We start from the raw sequence: 20,290 nt of genomic DNA on the forward strand, positions 1-20,290 counted from the left end.
TTCCCACTAGTCCATATTTCACCATTTTACAGATATTTCGGTATGACATTTTTCACTTGGAATTATTAATAATTAAATTTACCTTTGAAAAATCAGTGTGTTGACTTTTGTTTTTTTAATTGGTGAAATGGAGGCATTAGGTCAGATGATGGTCTTCATATAATCTGAGATCTTATGAATACAAGTTTTATTTTCTTAATGGCTTGATACATTATATATTATGTATACATATATACATTTATACATATACAAAATAACTTATTTATATAGTGCTTTAATGTTTGAAAGCATTTTTCTCGTCATTTTGTGAGAAAGGTAAGCATACATTTTATTATCCCCATTTTATACATAAAGTTTTAAGACTGAGGAGTTTGATTATTTTCTTAGTAAACATGTTGAGGTGTGCTTTTGAACCCTTGAAATATATTTATACATTTGCTTTTATACAGAACCTTAGTTGCTCTTAAACCTCATTTATGATTAGGATTTCTAAAAACTTAACATTTTATTTTTTCCTAAGCATATAATTCTCATTTTTGTTGAAGACTGGGACAGGGAAAAATTACTTGAGGCATGGATGTCTAACCCAGAGAACTGCTGCCAACGTTCAGGTGTTCAGATGCCAACCCCACCCCCAAGTGGCTACAATGCCTGGGACACACTTCCTTCTCCTCGAACTCCAAGAACTACTCGCTCTTCTGTCACTTCTCCAGATGAAATTAGTTTATCTCCTGGTGACCTGGATACAGCTTTGGTGGGTATTAATCTTGAAACTGATCATTGCCCTAATGCTTGAATTGCTAAATGTGTTGTGATTTTCTTTGTTTCTTTGAGTTCTTTCTTCGAAAATAATTACTAGGCAGTGTACACAAGAAGCAAGAATTTACATCAGAAAATTTGTTATGTTTGACAGTAAAAATGCTTGCTATTAATGTCAAATTTATTCCTGAGTCAGGTGTCTCTACACTCACTATTGATCTCAGAGCTAAAATCAGAATTAATTTTTTAAAATTAAATTTAAAAAGAATAATAGTAATGACAAAAACATGGTATACAATTCAAATGTTATATTTCTGAATTACCAAAACAAGTATGTGAAAATCAAAACATGTGACATAGATAATGTATATTTGAAAATCTGTCACCCTAAAAAAGAACTACATTTCCCAGGAGCCCACTGATTTCCTGTAGACGGGATAAATTCAGTTGGCAGTCCTGCTCAGGCCTCTTTGGCTTCCTGGCAAGAGTGGGGGTTTTGAAACGGCTGATTAGCCATGGGCACATGGTTTTTATTTTATGTCCCCTTTATTCCTTTATTTCTAATGATCATTAATAAATCTGTAAGAATATAATATTTTTATTATTGCACGTTAATTTTAATTTTTACAATTATGGCAACCAGAAGTTGGAGACAGTATTCTCAATATTTAACATGGCCTAGATAAATTTTTAAAGCCACATTTCTCCTGCCGTGGCTTTTTGCTCACTCCCACCCACCCACCCTCGAAAACTCTGAGAGAACTCTGAACTCTCTCCAGTTCCTAATTTTTGCCAGTTGTCCACCCTACTGGCCTGACTGTTTTAGTTTGAGGGACTTGGTGGTGAAGGGATAAGCTCCTTCTCTCGCCCGTCTGCTTGAGTCAGTGTTCCTCGTTGCTGCCAATCCTGCTTCTGTTCCTGATAGTGCTTGCTCTGGCCCCAGCCCTGGCCCCGACTGCTATTGCTGATCCTACTGAGTTGCTGATAGCTGCCACTGTGTCTTTGGAACTCACAAACTGGGAGTCCTTGGAGCTGCTCTGCTAGCAGTTGGTAAAAATTGCGGTGTGTTTTCCTTTGGCAACAATTAGTCCCCAAACTCCTGTTCACATGGCAGGGAAAGCAAACTGATCCCTAGCGTTTTACCTCTAGGGAAAGGGGAAGGAAAGTTAACTCTTCAAAACAGGAAGTAAAATTGCAAGCATGGCACATTCTCTGAAAGAGCAGTGCATTACCTATTTCAAACAGCTCCCAGTTTTAGGATGTTTTTCTTCCTACCATTCCTGGGTACACTGGTCCTTTCAATTATCTTGCCTGAAGTTCAGGGGAGAAATTCATCTCCCTTGCCATTTGGGCCTGCCCAGTTTCTAAAATGATCCATTTTGCACACCATGTTCAGGGAGGAATTCTCCCTCACTGTGACAAGAGGAATCTAAACAGATAGAGAAAGGAACTTTAAAGAGTCTGGAGATGAAATTTTTAAGCCATTTCAGACTCCATTATTTTATGAAAGTCTCTGTATCTTATTGTATTTTGCTGGTTGTCTGCTTTAAAATTTAATTTTGTTGTTTTAAGTTTATCTGTATTAACCTAATCAATATCTTTCTGTTATACTGAATCATTTTAATCTACTGTGTTTTGACTATTAGATATAGTCTGTTACCTTTCCCTTATGACTACTGAACAAAATATTGTAAAATGTTGTAAAAGCCCATAAACAGCTTTTTCTTCCATTTTGCATTTGTTCATTGTCACAGAGATGATGGATGGACTCTGTCAGCCTGGTTAATAACCTTTGGAAAATTTCATGAGCTAAATATCTCAAATTGATTTTAAAGGGTCTGTAGACATGATTTTTAGATTTTTTTTCAATAGCTCTGACTAATCATTTGCCTGCCTCTGAGTTATTTGTAACAAGAGGTAAAGGGTCCATTTTAGTAGCTGAAGTGAAGCACTATTATAATCCCCACCTCTAAATGGATGAGACCTAACAGTCTTATACCAGCGGTGCTGGGAAGTTGTTCCTAGGGCGTGGTACCCCTGGATGCCTCCCAAGAGGGAGCATCTCTCATTTGTAACTCTTCAGCTTACTCTACCCTCCTACCAGAATGATCTAGATTCTTGGTGATGTTTTTAGACCCAACATCAACAGTACTAAGTTTAAAATACATTTACTCTAATATCAATGCATAACCAAAAAGCTTTAGACTATAAAAATGATGCCATTGATTGTTTGAAAAAATTATGGGACTTTTCTTAATGATTTTGTCTGATTCCAAGAGAAAGGAATACAAGAAGAGCCATTGCACAGTGCCAAATAAGCACAAAGCTAAACTGCATAGTGCCAATCGAGCACAAGGTCAAAGAGACCAACCAGTCCCAATGGGATTGATGAAATTTTGAGCCAAGATAAGAGGATTTGAATTTGTTTGGGGGATTCAATGTTGCAGCTGTTTTGACATGTCAAAGGCAGGTCATCCTTGTCCCTCATACTACCAAGTATCTCAAATTTGACTCCTACCTGACTCCCATAAATCTAGTCCCTTTTCTGTCTTTCATAGTGTGGCAAACTTTCTGTAGTTCTGACTACTAATTGGATAAGTGCATAATTGCATAAATCACTAATTGGGCCCTGATTCAAGGACCTGCAATAGGTTTATTTTCCTTAAAATTTTAAAACATAAGACTTTGATATTCTATATTTCATTCAGAAATTATTTTTTTATTTGTATTTTTTGATGTTTTTGATTTCTCTTGCCAATTGATTCATATACCTCATAACTCAGCCATGCATCCCTAAGTGATCCTTGTGTTTTTCAACATCCTTAAATAAAATTATTTAATTTTTACAATAACAAGCTACAGTTATGCCAACTATAAGAACTTCATACAATAATTTAGCCAGTTTAGTAGTGGTAGCTTGGTGGCACAGTGGGCAGAGTTTGAGCCTTGTGTCAGGGAAATCTGAGTTCAATTTGATATCAGGCAGTAGTTGTGTGACCTTGGGCAAGTCATTTCATCTCCATTTGCCGCTCTTTCTTCAACTGGAAAATGGGGGTAATAGTAGTGCCTACCTTCCAGGGTAGTTGTGAAAATCAAATGGATAATATTTGTTAAGTAATTAGCTCAGTACCTGGTGGGATAGAATGTCCCTGCTGTTGTTACTCATAATGTACTAACTGTGATTATTATGAACAAATAATAATATTTCAAATTAATTACCACAATTAGAAAACTTGAGTCAGTCAGTAATCCTCAAATGTTTCCTGTGTGCCAGACACTGTACTGAGCACTGAGACATTCAGAGAAAGGCAAGGACAGTTCCTGTCCAGCAGATATCTGACTTATCACTAGGCTATATTCTAACTTTTTTTATATTATAAAAGTGATGAATAATTATGAGCAATATTGTCTTGAGAGAGGGCAAAAGTTGAAATAAAGCTAGTGTGAGATTTAAATTATTGTCCAATAATTCCAAGTATTATATTTTCTAATATTAATAATCACTTGAAGTAGAAAGAAAATAAACTAAAAGAAATAGAAGTTCAAACCTAGTTATCTAACAAAAATAAGATTACATGTGTAGATTCTCCTGCCTGGTAAAAAGCCCACTTTCCCAGCACGATCAGGGGAGAAGAGAGAGAGGGGTGGGGTCACACACAAACTTTATCTACAAAACATGAGGACATAACGTGAAAACAAAAGTGGGATGCTGGGATTTAGAGTTCTGGGGAGCAGATCCTAATTACTCACTGGACAACCTAGCCAGTTCAGATTCTGAAACCTTCAGAGAGCTTTAGTGGTTAAGAATTCTAATATCTATTTTAGTAAAATTGGTCTTCTTTTGTAATCTATAGTAAAAACATTGTTCTGAGAAAGAGGCCATAGTTTTCATCAGATTGTCAGAGGAGTCCCTGATGCAAAAAGGTTAAGAACCCCTGAACTAAGTAAAGTCATATCAAGGTCACTCAGATGAGGTAAAAGGAGTACACACAGAAAAATGAAGACAGTTTGCAAAAAACAGTTATAATAAACTATTTTCTCCTCAAGAGTGATATACATACTTGGTCTCTAATATACTAATATCCTAAATATATTTGTGCTTCTGAAGGAAAAAGAAATAGCATGAGAGAGAACAAGAATTAGAAAAACGGTCAGATGAGACCAGGTGTGTACAGACATAGTGATAAATAGGTGATGTAGTAGATAGGGTGGTAGCCTTCAAGTCAGGGAGACCTACATTTAAGTCTTGCCAAAAACACTTTCAAGTTTTGTGTCCCTGGCCACAATGCCACTTAAATTTTCACAGTTTTTAGTGTAAAATGGGTATAATTATAACATCACCAGAGTTGTTTTTAAGTTTTAATAACATGAGACACCCACACATTGTAAACAGTAAAGCACTATATAAAAGCTAATTGTTGATATTTATTGGTTAATTCCATTAATGTTTAAAAAACATAAGCAGTATTCTTTGAAAATTCATTGATTACACTAAATTGTGTTTTTGTATATTGTATTTTTTTAATTATTCTACAGTGTGACATTTGTATGTGCAATATTTCTGTGTTTGAAGATCCAGTGGATATGCCATGTGGACATGACTTTTGTAGAGCATGTTGGGAAGCGTAAGTATATATGTAATTTAATATTTATGAAATAATTTCCCAATTTAATAATTAAGTACCTTGCACTTAATACCTTCATAATTAAAAATTTTCACTAATATAATTATCTGAAATTCTTAACAGAGGTCATGAACAATGGGTGTAGTTTTAGTATTTTTTTATGTTTTAATATATGGTAGCTATTTTGAAGCATTGCCTGAATATGTCAAGAAACAGTTGCTTAAGTAAATGTGATGGTATTTTCTAATGGAATTGCTTGTCAAATCTGGGTGGGAAGAGGGAAGGGAAACAAGACAAATCATGTAACTATGTAAAAAAATTATAAATAAATTTTTTAAATGTAATGGCATTTTTAAGAAAAATCACAGTACCAAAGAAGAGATAGGGGTCTTTCCAACCAACAGTTCTTTATTCCAGAGACATAACAATTCCAACTCCTCTCTCCTAAGTTGAAATATTACATAAGTTCAAAAGAAGAGATTATTTATACTATTAGGGTAGTTCAGGTGCAAAGTAATAAAGGTAGTGGGAATAGAAAAGCAAAGGACAGCTGGGATAAAAACAGTATGAAAACAGAAGGGAAAAAGGCGAAAAAATTAAATATGCTAGAGAGGGAGAGATAACTGGAAGCAAAGGGCCCTTGGGATTTGTGAAAGTTGAGATTCAGGAAAGCATGCGGCTCCCTCTTCTCTTCGATTGGCAGGAAATCATGAGAGTATAAGATAGAGATATACTGAGACAGATAGGTGTTCACAAATGTTGGTCTATTTTCTGTTATAAAATGCCAATTATACATTTGATTTCAAATTTTTGTCAACCGTAATACACACCACTATTCCCCTCTAATTATAATGTAATTCTTTAATATTACATTTTAAATGGCATCCTTTTTTACAAAATGAAAAGAAGATTTAAGTATAGAATAGGAGATGTGACCATTTATTTTTTTATTTCCCTTAATATTCTGCAATTCATATGTTGTAATTCTCTCCATGCCTTTCGTGATCACATAATTGTTCACTTATAAAGAAGAAAGTTTGTTTTCAGCAATTTCTTCTTTTTTCCAACAATTAATTCATAACTTTGATAGGTTTTTAAATCTGAAAATTCAAGAAGGTGAAGCCCACAACATTTTTTGCCCAGCCTATGATTGTTTCCAACTGGTACCAGTGGATGTCATCGAAAGTGTCGTTTCCAAGGAGATGGACAAACGATACCTACAATTTGATATTAAGGTAAGTTGATTAAGTTATTTATGTCTGTGTAAAATATGGGTGTGGCTTCATCATTTTAGTTTCAAATCAGCATTATAGTCTAACTTTTATTTTAAAACCCATGGGCAATCATACTCGTGACTCAAAAATTCAGTTCAGTGAACACTTATGATGCCTACTGTGTGCCAAACACTTCTCAAATGTTAAGGATACAAATAAGAAAAGAATAAAGGTAGTCCCTGCCCTCGAGGAGCTTCCAACTTAATAGAAGACAATCAACAAAAGAAAATTGAAAAGAATTGGGGTTGACAGGGAGAAGCTGCCAGCTTCTGGGTCATGGTATTTGGGGGATTCAAAGCCCCCACAGACCTGCTGACAGAGAATGGAATTACCTGGAAGGCTGTGAGCCCTCTCTAAAGGAGGACTTGAGGAGGAGGTAAGTGCTTCTAGTCAGAATTCCGAGGTGGCTGAAGGTGAATTGGGAAAGTGGAGAGTTTCGAAGCCTAAGTCATTCTGCCTGGTGATGAGATTGCAAGTGACAGCTTCTCCTGGAGTCAAGCCAAGAGGGGTGGCTAATGGAAAATGGAGGCAAAGTCTGAGTTAAAAGAGATCTCTTAGATCCCAGGAGGTCCCTGCCTGAGTCAGGGACAGGATAGGATCAGAGAAAAATGGGGTAACCTAGGATTAGGATTTGACATGGCACAACTGTCAGTAGGACTAGGTGACAAAGGGATTCAGGGGTAACTGATTTGTGTGTGGGTAGAAAAAGTCAACCATGTCCAAGGACAAAAAATAGTAGGTTCAAGCTGAAGGTGAGATTTAAAGATAGAAGGTGGAGCCTAAAGAGAAAAATTTCAGAATTCTGGATCACAGAGATATAATTCTTATAGGTGCTAGTAAAAGCAAGAATCCTCTCTTTCCTTTGTAATACTGAAGTAGAGTGATGATGGAGGTAGTAAGAGTTTAAGAGGTTGACCAACTGAGATGGTGACAGAAGATTAAGTCCCCAAGTATGAAGGGAAAGACAAAAGTAGAGAGGAAGAAGCCATGTCCTCAAATTCTTGAGAAAGAAAGGATTATCTGACAATTGGCAAAAAAAAAGGATGTGGAACAGATAGAACAGGTTTTTATAGAGTGTTTCTAAAAGAAGAGTTTACTTAAGTGATTGTGGCAAAAAGACAGCCTGGAAATTTGAGTGAGGAGCACACCAAGGAAAGGCAGAAACAATCCCAACCCTCAAGGAGTTCCCAGTCTTAACAGAAAAGACAACACAGCAGACGTACCTGTGTGTGTGTGTGTGTGTGTGTGTGTGTGTGTGTGTGTGTTGGTCAGATTGGAAGTTATCCTTGTCAACATGGGATAGTGCCATTTTTCCCAGAAGTATGTCATGAGTCACCTCACAACTAGAGTCCTAATCGAAATTAGGCGTACTTTTGGACACTTACCTAGGGCTTGGGGCCATCTTGTCTTTTTCTTAGTTTTGGCCAAAGAACTCTTGTCTTGGGACCAATTCTCTGGGCATGAGCTCTCTATCCTGAGGGAGGCTGGTTCTCATTGAGCATAATAATGTTCAGCATATATGTAATGCATGAAGATTTTTAACACTCCTTACACAGATTACCTCTTTATAGCCTCGTAATGTCCCTTGGAGGAAGGTGGTGTTATTACCTCCATTTGACAGATAAGCAAACTGATTCTTAGAGAAGTTAAGGGATTTGGTCAGTCACATATATAGAAAGAGTTTGAGCTAGGATTCAAACTCAAACCCTCCTGACCCAGAGTGCAGCCCTTTCTCTACTGTGGCCTCAAGAATGTTCTGCCCCATATCTGTACTGCCAACTAACTTGGGTTTGGTTTTACTGGCTGTTAGTAGTAATTAGAATGAGTTCTATGCCACAGGAAGTTCTATGCTCTGCTGATGGAAGAGAAAGTTAAGACTTTTCAATTTTAATAACTGAAAATGTCATCTTTCTCAGGTCTGATTAGTAACTTAATTGCTTATTGGGCTTAATCTAACTAGAGTGGTTGAGTTTTTACTAAAAACAGGTGGTAGATGTGGCAAGTACCTTCTTTCACAAAAGTAGTTTTGGTTTTGCCTTAGTTCTGTTCCTCCCTGCCTGTCTTTGGGCAAATCACTTCTAATCTCTTAGTCTTAGTTTCCTCATCTGGAAAATAAGAATACGAATATTTGCACTATAAGGGCTGTTTTAAACTTTAAACTCTCAAGCTTAATGTAAGTATGAACCGTCATAATGTTATTTCATTTGATGATCTACCAGGTCTGTGTTTTAACAGTTAATGCTACTTAGACCAGTAACAGAACATTCACAGACTAGCACCTGTTTTGAGGAGTGAACTTTTACTTTGACATAAAAACCTAGTGACTTGGGCAACAATGGTCCCATTTAAAGTGCTCTTTATAGTAATAATCTTTCAACAGATCCGCTCTATTTGGCAAGCAGGATATGAAAACATTGCACTCACATTATACTTTATCTAATTTTAATTATAATTTCACTTTATCATTACCTGGTATCTTGGTAAAAGAAATAATATGAGTTATATACTTAAATGAAGAACTTTAATAGTTGTTAATTTGGGTATAATCTTTCATTTTAAAAATGACTTTTTGGCAGTGCTATTTCAATTTCATGGCAAAGGTACAGGAGCTGGCTTTGTTGCATTAGACATCTTTTATCACAAACCAGGATTTAGAATTGGGCTTTTATAAAATTAAAATTATTTTCTTTCACCCAGGCCTTTGTTGAAAATAATCCTGCAATTAAATGGTGTCCTACACCAGGCTGTGAGAGAGCTGTCAGACTAACGACACAAGGGTCAGATACATCTGGTTCTGACTCACTCAGCTTTCCATTGCTGAGAGCTCCAGCTGTCGATTGTGGAAAAGGACATCTTTTCTGCTGGTTAGTATAATACAATGAATTAGTTTCTTTATTTAGTATATAAAAATGTAGTCTTGCTATGTTCTGTCATAAATTTTGATAAAATTTTATTTAGCTACCACATTCTAAGTCTAGAATTAAATCCTTAATATTTTGTGTATTTGAATTTTTAATTACCAAATTTAATAAAGTTTTATTGAATTGAAAACTGGAATGTTTTGTGTTCTTCTAAATTTTTTAATGTGTTGTGAATAATTTGTATTTCATATTGCCATACCTACACCCAAGTACCATCTAAGTACTATCCTGCCCATAGTGTATCTTTTAGTATAGTATGACAATAAGAATCAACTTTAAACTAGATTTAAGTATCCCTTGTTAAAAAAAACTAGCTCATTCTAGCGGAATTGGTTATAAATTTAAGTAAATATAATTTACCCTTTGACTTGTATCATAAGTTACTAAACACATTTATTGAATGTTTTCCATTGGTTCTCAAACTTTTTGGTCTCAAGATCCCTTTATATAAGAAATATTCCCTGAAAAAATCTTGGGAACTCCCAGGAATCCCTAGACTATATTTTAAGACCCACTGGTCGATTCTTTACTTGGCACTGTGCTTGGGACTATATAAAATTAGACCTATATTCCTATGCAAGATAGTAAAATGATGCATGTTAGGCTTTCTGATGAGAGAAGAACTTATGGAGCTTTTGGATTGTCCTATACTATTTTTCTGGCTTTGTGATCTATCATTTTATATACAGGAATTTTTATAGTGCTTGAGTTCAGTATGATTGTACGTGTGCAATTCCTAAAGCTTAGTGCCCCCCCCTTTTTTCTAACTTCTAAATTTACTATTTGCCATAGAGCTGTGTTTCAAATTCCTTATGTTTCTTAAATTGCTTATGTGCCACATTGCTTATGTCACTGAGCTGTAGTTTAAGCCAGTTAAGGTAACCTAAATTATGTTAAGCTCCTTGAGCTGACTTAAAATCAAAGACAGTTGAGTTTAATCAAGGAAACTATAGTTTTTAATCCTACAAAAGGATTATATAAATGCTAGGTAATTTCTTCATGGAAATTTTTCAGATTTTCTAAACTAAACAAGGGTTTCTAAAACAATAGTTTGATTTGGGACAATGAATAAAGCGTATGGGACTGGAGTCAGAAACCTGAGTTCAAATGTAGCCTCAAACATGACCCTAGTTAAGTCATTTGACTTCCCTTAGTTTCCTCGTCTCTAAATTGGAGATGATGATAATACCTACTATACAGAGATATGGTAAAGATGAAATTAGTTGTAGGTGAAGTGTTTTTCAAACCTTAAAATGCTTCATAATTGTTTTTACTTTACAAATATGCCATAAATTTGTTTTTGTATCTTCCAGAGAGTCAGTTTTTCCAAAACTGCTTCCTCATTTTAAATGAGAATAATAATTCTGATATAATTCTTACATGAAAAATATAAAATTCTTAAAACTCTGCAAAAAGTATTTACACTTTTTGAATAACTTTATTTTTCCTGTCAGGGAGTGCCTTGGTGAAGCACATGAGCCTTGTGACTGCCAAACATGGAAGAATTGGCTGCAAAAGATAACAGAAATGAAACCAGAAGAACGTAAGCCAAATGTTGAGACACTCAAGTTATATCCTCTGAGGCTGTGATGTGGGATAGGGGCCTTCCTTACTTGTTGGGGAAAAGTGCTTCTCAGAGTTTTTAACCTAGATAGATAGATAGATAGATAGATAGATAGATAGATAGATAGATAGATAGATAGATAGATAGATAGATAGATAGATATGGATATATAGATATAGATATATACCTACCTTCTCTATCCCTACAGCAGAAAGGTTTAAAAATCGGTTCTTGGAAAACCCTAAAACTTAGGTCATGACTCTCAGCTACTTTGAGCTGTCCACCATCCACCTCTGCTCTTCCTTTGGGCTATAGTTATGTTACCTAGAAGAACCTGGCCTTCTCCAGGCACAGACCAGTCCCTAGAGCACTGAGCTCCCTTCTACTGCTTTTCCTGACAGCTTCTGTAAATAGTCTCCTATGTTAAATCCAGCTCTGTGTATATGTGGGATTTTGTTTTTATTGAGAAATCAGTTTTTCTAGTCCTCATACTTAGTCCTCTCTCTCTTAGCGCTTTAAAATTTTCCATTTCCTTTGTTCATCTTGAACTAGGAAAGTAAATGTCAACAAGAAAGACTTATCTGAGCTAATTTTGCTACCTTTCAGCAGCTATATTTGGAGACTTAGACAATACATACAAGAGAGAACTAGGAAATCATTCTCAGTGACCAACAGCTATGTGATGAGAACTTCTCCCTTTGCTACAAAAATAGCCCAGTGTTTCATAGGCATAGATAACTGAGAAGTCAGATAGAAACAATACTTAGGTCTTTAGATGTCTCTGTGTGGGCTGACTGAGCTGGCCAGTGGCTTCCCAGGAGACCTTTGAAGGAGAGACCCCAGCACTGTGTCTCTGTGCCATCCTGGAGGGAGGGAGGATCAGATGAGATGGGATTAGTAAAGCACACTGAGGCTGTGAGAAATGCTGCTTACTTTCCCCTCCTTGAGCATGTCTGTTCCAGGCCACATTAGCCAGACAGAGGACATGGTTGATGTTCTGGATGCAAAACACAAAACTGTTGTCAAGGCAGTAATGTTTGTGAACTTCTCTTCTCCAAATGTAACAAAAAATGGAAGACCTGGCTGCTACTAAATGAGAGGAATATAGAGAAGTAAGCAAGCATGTTATTTTTGAGATTCTGAAAGCATGCTTCTGTAGATTTAGAAAGCAGGCTTAGACACACACAACTTTAATAGCAGTGATGATTCAAGCTCCTGAATCCCAGTTGGCACTTAGTAAATGTTTATTGACTAGCAGAGGGAAAATAAGCTTTTCATGAATGATAATCTGATGATCCAATTGCGAATGATTCCATTAGGGGGGAATGTGAAGCATTTTGACAAGATTGATATTTCTCTGTATGTCTCATATGAAGTTGTCATCATCGTTAGCATCATGTCACCTTTAATATATTCTTGTCAACAACACACGTAGCCTCAGAGCTTTTCCTGTTGTGACATGTTTCCAGGTATCACTTCAATCCCTGGGCACAAAGTCAGCACATATCTGCCTCCTCTTCAAGTCCTTCTTTTGAATGGGACATTTTTTATTGTTCATTTGTTTCAGCTATGCCTGACTCTTTATACCCCATTTGGGGATTTCTGTGCAAAGATCCTGGAGTGGTTTGCCATTTCCTTCTCCCATTCATTTTTACAGATCAGGAAACTGAGTTAAATAGGGTTCAGTGACTTGCCCAGTGTCACAGAGTAAGTGTCTATAAAGCCAGTGCTGAGTTGAAGTCTTCCAGATTTCAGTCCCACCTGCCTATCAGTGCATATCAGTGACCTATTTACATAAAGTGTTTATAGTCATCTTTTTTGTATACTAAACAATCTTAAGTGAAGATGAAGGAAACATCAAGTTAATTGTTATACTTAACTACTTTTGTAATACAAAGGTTTAGAAAACTACAAAGATAGAGTTAACTTTTGCTGGTTTTGAGTGCCTTATTGTTTGGTTCTAGAATCCCTAGGCTCCAGCTCTGATGGACTATCTGCCTTCTTCCTGAATTGTACTAATTCGAGTACTTTGGCAATGCTCTGTCCCCCTTGAGAATTTTATCCAGATGAAATATACTGCCCCCAGTTCTGCCCACTGCATCTTTTGCTTTTCTTTTTCTTTTTAGGAAAAATATAAAAACTTATAAATATCTCTAACCAGATTTTCAACCAGTCAGGGATTCCTCAAAAAGAAAGAAGTAATAGTCCTTCCTTTTTTTTCCCTTCTAGTCTTATCACTGGATTTTTTTGCTTCATATATTTTAACTCTCTTACTTCCACTGCTTATTCTCTTTATTTAGCTCTCCAAGAACCTACAAGGCATTCTATTGGTTACTGAAACTGTCTTATATCTTCTATTTTATTTATAGCAAGATTAATATGGATATGCTTAATAACCTGCATTTATATAAATTTTAGGTTTACAAAGCATTATTTAGCACATATGATTATCCCCACTTTATAGAGAGAGAAAGTGAGGCTCAGTGAGTTTAAAGTGACTTGCCCAGGATCGCATAACTCTTGTCAGAACCAGTATCTGAATCTGGGGCTGGTTTGCATCTAAATGTAGCATCCTTTCCCCTATAGCACATTGCTTCTCAGTCTCAATGAACAGATTATTCTAGTAGAGTATCAAGTTATTTGTCATTAAACAAAAGTCACACCTATAACATTAGTTTATAGAAAAGCTTGAAAACTGTGGGATGCTTGGCATCTTCTGCCCCCATTCTCTACCACTCCACCACCATCACTGTGGGAAATGAAGGAGGCCACGTGGGACCTTTTGTTATGTATGGTCACCATGACCAACATGTCACCATCTAGTGGCCAGTCTTCTAGCAATGAGCCTTTCATAGTAGAAGTAGTGTTACATTGTGGAAAGAACCTGGCCTCAGATCCTGACTCTGACACTCTGCCCATGGGACCTCAGACAAGTCACTTAATCATCTCTCTGGTTGTTACCTCATTGCTCTGCCCATCCTAATGCCAGTTCCATGACACCTTCCTTGATTTCCCCAGTTGAACATGAGCTTTTCTTCACTTCCCTTTGTTGTACCTTTCAAATACCCTTGTATTTTAGATGTATTAGCTTGTCAATCAGTAATCCTAGTCTCTGTAAAGACAAATTCCAAGCTGAATTTTAGCCACCAGAAGTGCATGTTACATTTAACATACACATTCATACATATGTGTGTATATTTGGGGGGGGTTCTACTTACACCTTGAAACATTTCATTTAAAGTTGTGTTTTTCCTAGGAACTAATTAATAAGAGTCATAGATCTCTTAAGAATATTTTCAGGGAACCTACGAAGCTTAAAACTTTTAAAACCTAAGGCTAACACAAATGGCTTTTTGTTATATGTGTTAGACAAAGAAGATAGACTAACACATGGGCTCAGTGATGCAATGGTGGTAGGTGGTACTGAAAAAGAACTATAACTATTTTTCTTTGTTCTTCACTAGCAAGGAGTATCATTTTTTCATTGAAAAGTTTTAGAACATTATTTAGCATGGAAGCCCAGCATATTAAAAGTAAACTTCAAACTTTAAGTAAATTCAAGTTATTTAACCTAAGTAAATTGTATCTTAGGGTAATAAGCTTTCATACATGAAGAGCAAACTATTATCAGTGATATATGAGGAATTATAGAGAACCATGGAAATGCTACTGGGTTGGAAACAAGCAAGTGTCAATTTTTTGAAAGGATAAAAAGGTAAGTTCTAGAAAAAAAGTTTAAAGTTCATCCCTAGCAAAATTCAACAGATTTTTAAGCATATAATTTTTAAAACACTTAGAAAAAGAATCAGTCATAGCTAGGCATTACAGGAACAAGTTGGAGAGACTATGGTCTCTTAGTTCATGGAGAATAAAGAAAAGCCAAACACAGTCTAACATGCTACCATTACAGAGCACAAATGTCAGAGAGCACAGAACAAGTAGAGATAGCATTCTGTAGCTACCATTCTCTGAGTAATATTGGCTTAAGATTGTTAGACTTCTTTGAAGAACAAAATCTAAGGACACCAGGACAAATGATTCTAATGAGGAAGCAAAAGGAAACTTTCTCAGGAGACAGAAATGGCCATACAGAGAAATCTTCAACAACACAAAATTTTAAGTGGCATATTCAAAAAAAGAGTAGAAGTATGGGCAAATAGCAGGGTTAATTCTGAAGAATATAAGAAGAGTTCAGTAAAAATAACATCAGGAGTACTAAATATCAAGACTGCTTGTTTCTTTTTGTTTTCCTACCAAGGAAAATGATCGTCAGCCTGGGAAATCTAGAATTAAATTGGCTAATAGCAGATCTGAGATATGACATGGTGGTAGGTAAGAAAACCTCTAACTGTCTTCAGCCAGTTCAAATTAGCAGATATGAAAGAAAAATTGGGTTACTGTAAAGACCTTGCAATTGCTATTGTATTTCTTGCTAAGTCACTCCCAGTGAACTTTGAAAACCTGATTTTGGAGGATGAGAAAGATGTCATGGAACTGCGTATTGAGAAATGCTCTGATTTTTTTAAAGGAGGAATAAGAGATTCTTTGAATTAAAAGATGGTCATTTTAATTTAAATTCCTTCCAAAATTCCAGAATATGTTATTAAAGGGAGAGTTTATGGGCATTAAGAAAGGGAATCTGGTCATTATAAGGGAGAATCTTTTCATCAGGAAAAGCTCCTGACTTGTTGATGTGTTCCTAGATTGCATTGCAGAATTTTACAAAATTTCTCACAGTATCCTTGTGGACAAGATTGAAAGAGGTAGACTGAATGATGGTAGAGTTGAACAGATTAGGAGCGAGTTCCACTGACTATCATTTCATGATTAGGGACTTATTATCAAGATGAAGAGAACTCCTACAGGTGTCTCACAAGTGTCTGTCCTTGGCCCAATTCTGTTCAATTAGTGACTTGGATAACAGTAGACTTTAATATGCTCTTCTGGTTTGTGAGTGGCACAAAGCTAGAAGAGTTGACAGAATTTGAATTTTTAAAAAGATTTTCATAGACTAATGTGCCTAATCTTGTAAGATATTAATAAATACATGAACTAATCAGTTTATAATTTTAAAATAAACTTCATAATTAAACTATGGGGCAAGACAATTTAAAAGAATCCGTATTTTATATTCGTTGCTTATTTTGATATGAGAATGCAGCCTTAAGCTACATTAATAGCAGTAGGGAAAATGACCTCATGAAGTTGTTATCCAGAAATGGGATGGATTACCTCAGGAAATAATCAGAAAAAAAAATCACTTGTAACTTTATTGCCTCTTGAAAGACAAAATGGTGTAGTGGGAAAAGTACTGGGTTTGTACTTGGGGAAAACGGAAGATTGGGAAGAAATGTTGAAAAAATAGAATTTAAAGACTGACCTCCAGTTGGATATGAGGGAGGGAGGGAGTAAGAGAACCTGAGGAGTCATGGATGACACTGAAGCAGGGAGCATGGGTGACTGACCTAGAGATTCCAATACTAAGCGTATACCCAAAGAAGGTTATTAATTAAAAGGAATGCTCCACATGCACGAAAATATTTATGCTGGAAACAGAGTACATGCTCCTTGATGAGAGAATAGTTCAATTATGGAACAGGAATGTAATGAAATATTTCTGTGCTATAAGAAACTGCATGAATAAAGAGAATCATGAGAAAACTCAGATGAACTGATAATAGAGTATAGTAAGCAGAGATAATAAAATAGTAGATATATTCCCAGTGACTACCACAATGTAAATGTCAAGAACAGCTACCACAATGATTCAAGATAGTGTAAAATTACAAAGAAAAAGGTTGGTTGTGGGGCGGATATGTTTGACACTCAGAAGAAGGGGGTCACAGAGATCCTGGGATGGGGGAAGCCGAGAGGTCATGTTACTAGATCAGACGGGGGAAGGGGGAGAGGGATGCCCTGGGAGTGGGCCTGGTCCTATTCCTGATCTGGCTCTGTGCTTGGCACCTCCCTAGGCTCCTGCCCTACATTTTTGTAGATATGATATCTGAGAGAGAGTGGAATATTACATGTAAAATACTTTTTTTGATGTTGGAGTGTCAGGAATCACCCGTTTGGGGGTCCTGCAGGTTAAGAATGTAGGCAGATTCAGGAGGGCTGATGGTGGTCAATGACATGGGCCAAAGATGCTGATGGCAAACCGTGGCAACTTTATTGAAAGGAGTGAGGATTTTTATAACCAGTTGGGGTTTCTATGCAAATTCTACATAATCATGGTAACAGACAAATATTTATGTGGTAACAGGTAATGGTTAACAAGAGAGCATCCCAACATGTATGGGGATTGGAAGAAGACTCCTTTACACCTTGTATGGGGATTAGGGAATCAGGGATGTCCATGGTTTACATAAAACATATGTAAGAGTTCTGTTGGGGATACAGTTGCTTTCAAGGGTTTCCAGGGATATGGGATACAAAACATGCCCTAGAGTAAGGGAGGGCAGTGTGGCTGGGGATATTCTAGCTGAGGGTCCCAACATTGTAATATTGATAAATTTTGCTGAATTTCCCCCTCTTTTTCTTTAAAATCTTTGTTATAAGGGAGATAGTGAATAAAGGGCAATCAGGTTGTCTAAAAACAGATATCAGTATATAGATATAGATAGATATAGATATATTTGTTGTTGTTGTACAATGTAGAAGAGTACAACGCTAGCTTAAAGGATCCTCCAAAAAAATGTCTTCCAGGAAAGTATTAAATTAATCCAAAATTCCTTTAAAGGTATAACAAGAAGTAACTTTATTTAACCTTCGGATTATTCATATAAAATAAGAAATGCAGCAGGGAGATACAGGCATACCACAAGAGTTTGCTCCTGTCATTGATTTGGTACAGAACAAAGTCCAGGTCAAGGACTATATAGATGGAGAGGTCTTTTAGTTGCTCCTGTTTGCAGATGATGATGTGCTAATGACATCAAACCTCAGAACATTGCAAAACCTGCTAAATAATATCCTTAATCAAAAGAATTTTTACCTTGCTACTTACACAGGAAAAAAAAAATCAAGTATAAGAAACATGCCCTTTTTCCAGAGTGGCATATGCGTTTAGATGAACAGCCCAGAGAATGGATATGTCAGGATTACATATCTTGGAGAGACAGTATATGTAGAATAAACTGAACCCAGAATGGAATAGGCGCAGAGGAAATTGTATTCCATTTAGGAAATTGTGTGGTGCTTTCAATAACTCCAAGCTTCTCCTTAAAATGAAGACCCATTTAATAATATTCTTGAAATGATACTAGAGAGAGCTGTGAAGCAGAAGATACTACAATTCAACAAATTTAACTTGCAAGCCAACTTTAAGTCAATAGACAAAAACTTAGTGTTGTATAAATAGGCTGTAATAATACACCACCCAGGTACAATTTACTGGAGTAGTAGTATAAAAGATTATCTCAGAGACAGATGCCTTGAAAGAGAAGTGTGCTCATTCTTGTAGTAGGAAGAAAGACTATCTCTGAAAAGCTATGTGTTACATTGAAATCCATGAAATGTTGAGACATCAAGGAAGGCCTGGAACATTTTAGATATAGCCCTTTAGAAGATCAATGCAGGTCATTGGAAGAGAGTCCCACAGGATGAAGAGACCTGGAATGCTTGCAGTATGCACTAGCGGATGTGGGGATTACCCCTATCATCAAGACCCTGAAGTATCAACTGCCAAGCTGCTCTGAATCTATTTCCTCATCTACAGAAAAGAAAAATCATGTATTTGTTACTCTTAAAGGTTAAAGCTGCAAAGTAACTTAAGAATAAAAGAAAAAAAATTATCATAGTAGTTTAGGAAAGCCCCCCCCAAAAAAACCACCAAAACATTGTTTGAGAAGTAGAAATGGATCAAAATAATGCACGCAAATGATGACCTCCAGTTATTAAAATTTTAATAAAAAGAAAAACGTTGCTGACATTTGGAAAATAGCACAAAATGGTGACTAAAGTTCACAAGTATATATAGATAGGTGGGGATGCTGAAATTCAGAAGCACTTGTCATACATTTCTCAGTCCATGTAAATTTGTTCCAATAATAGCCTGCTGTGAAGCTGATTGGTGGTTTGGCTAATTTCAGTGAAGAAATTACTTTTGTCCAAGAAACTAAGCCAGGCACAAATAGTAATTTAGCCATTTAATCAAGGATTCACTTCAAAGGATTTTGCTATTCTGATCTGAAAAAAAAGTTCTGGCAAATGTTCAAGAAAAATTTATTTCACTGTTGGTTTCATAGTGGTGACTTTGAGGTGCCACTTGTTTTAGTCCTGCTTTTATTCTGTTTTAAATTCTGTATAAATCATTTGCTTCCATCTTGGTAGGGAAATAAATGTCATTTTAAAGGAAGAAAATAATCATATAAAAATTTTATAACCTTATGTACTGTCTTTTATTCTTTCTCTGACTTGATATCTGAAAGTTGTGGGAGTTAGTGAAGCTTATGAAGATGCTGCCAATTGTCTTTGGTTGTTAACCAACTCCAAGCCTTGTGCCAACTGTAAATCTCCTATACAGAAGAATGAGGGTTGCAACCACATGCAGTGTGCTAAGGTAAGAGCTGGAGAGTTTTCTTTTTACATTCTAGATCGAATTTTATTTTTGATTATATTTAGTAAGATAGCATGTACACATACATCACGTAGTGTTTCAGATTAGTTCTAAGTTTGCATTTTAACTTCTTTGGATGTGACTAATATAATTAGTATTAATTCTTATTATCATCTATGTGGTTCTTATAGAGATAGACTTAATATTTTTCTCCCCAAAACCTAAGGATCAATAAATGAAACCTTTTAGCTAGAATAACAACCAGGATTATAAAATGAGAGGCTTTCACCAAATTTGACTTTTATTTTCAAGTAGTGATTTCTTTATAGGTACATTAGCACATTAAAAAGATCCCTTTTTAACTCAACTGTTAGTATAGAAAAGGAAGAGTAAGCACAAATGTTATTTACCAGTATTACCCAGCACAATGAGAAGCAATAAAGGGGAGTGGCCAAAGACCCTTCCTCAGAATAAGACACCTAGTGTTTAGTGCCTCCTCTAATATACACTGGTTAGTAAGGTGCACAATAATTGAGTATCTACTTTGATAGGATTAACCTCATTGGTTGGTATCACCCTACCTTGAAGAA

General features: G+C 36.0%; 1 protein-coding gene across 7 annotated transcripts in view; it reads left to right on the forward strand.

Annotated features, from left to right (window-relative positions):
- Nucleotides 1–20,290, forward strand: part of ANKIB1 (ankyrin repeat and IBR domain containing 1) — a 136,335-nt gene that overhangs the window by 87,669 nt on the left and 28,376 nt on the right. For all 7 annotated transcript variants that reach the window (XM_016426404.2, XM_056800188.1, XM_056800189.1 and 4 more), the window contains 6 exons: nucleotides 546–754; nucleotides 5,296–5,384; nucleotides 6,475–6,619; nucleotides 9,356–9,522; nucleotides 11,034–11,122; nucleotides 19,573–19,703. In XM_016426404.2, the coding sequence (XP_016281890.2) occupies nucleotides 546–754; nucleotides 5,296–5,384; nucleotides 6,475–6,619; nucleotides 9,356–9,522; nucleotides 11,034–11,122; nucleotides 19,573–19,703 (830 nt within the window). The remainder of the gene's footprint in view (nucleotides 1–545; nucleotides 755–5,295; nucleotides 5,385–6,474; nucleotides 6,620–9,355; nucleotides 9,523–11,033; nucleotides 11,123–19,572; nucleotides 19,704–20,290) is intronic.

Source organism: Monodelphis domestica, chromosome 5 (assembly GCF_027887165.1).
Source record: "Monodelphis domestica isolate mMonDom1 chromosome 5, mMonDom1.pri, whole genome shotgun sequence".
In the NCBI taxonomy this organism is placed as follows: Eukaryota; Metazoa; Chordata; class Mammalia; order Didelphimorphia; family Didelphidae; genus Monodelphis; species Monodelphis domestica.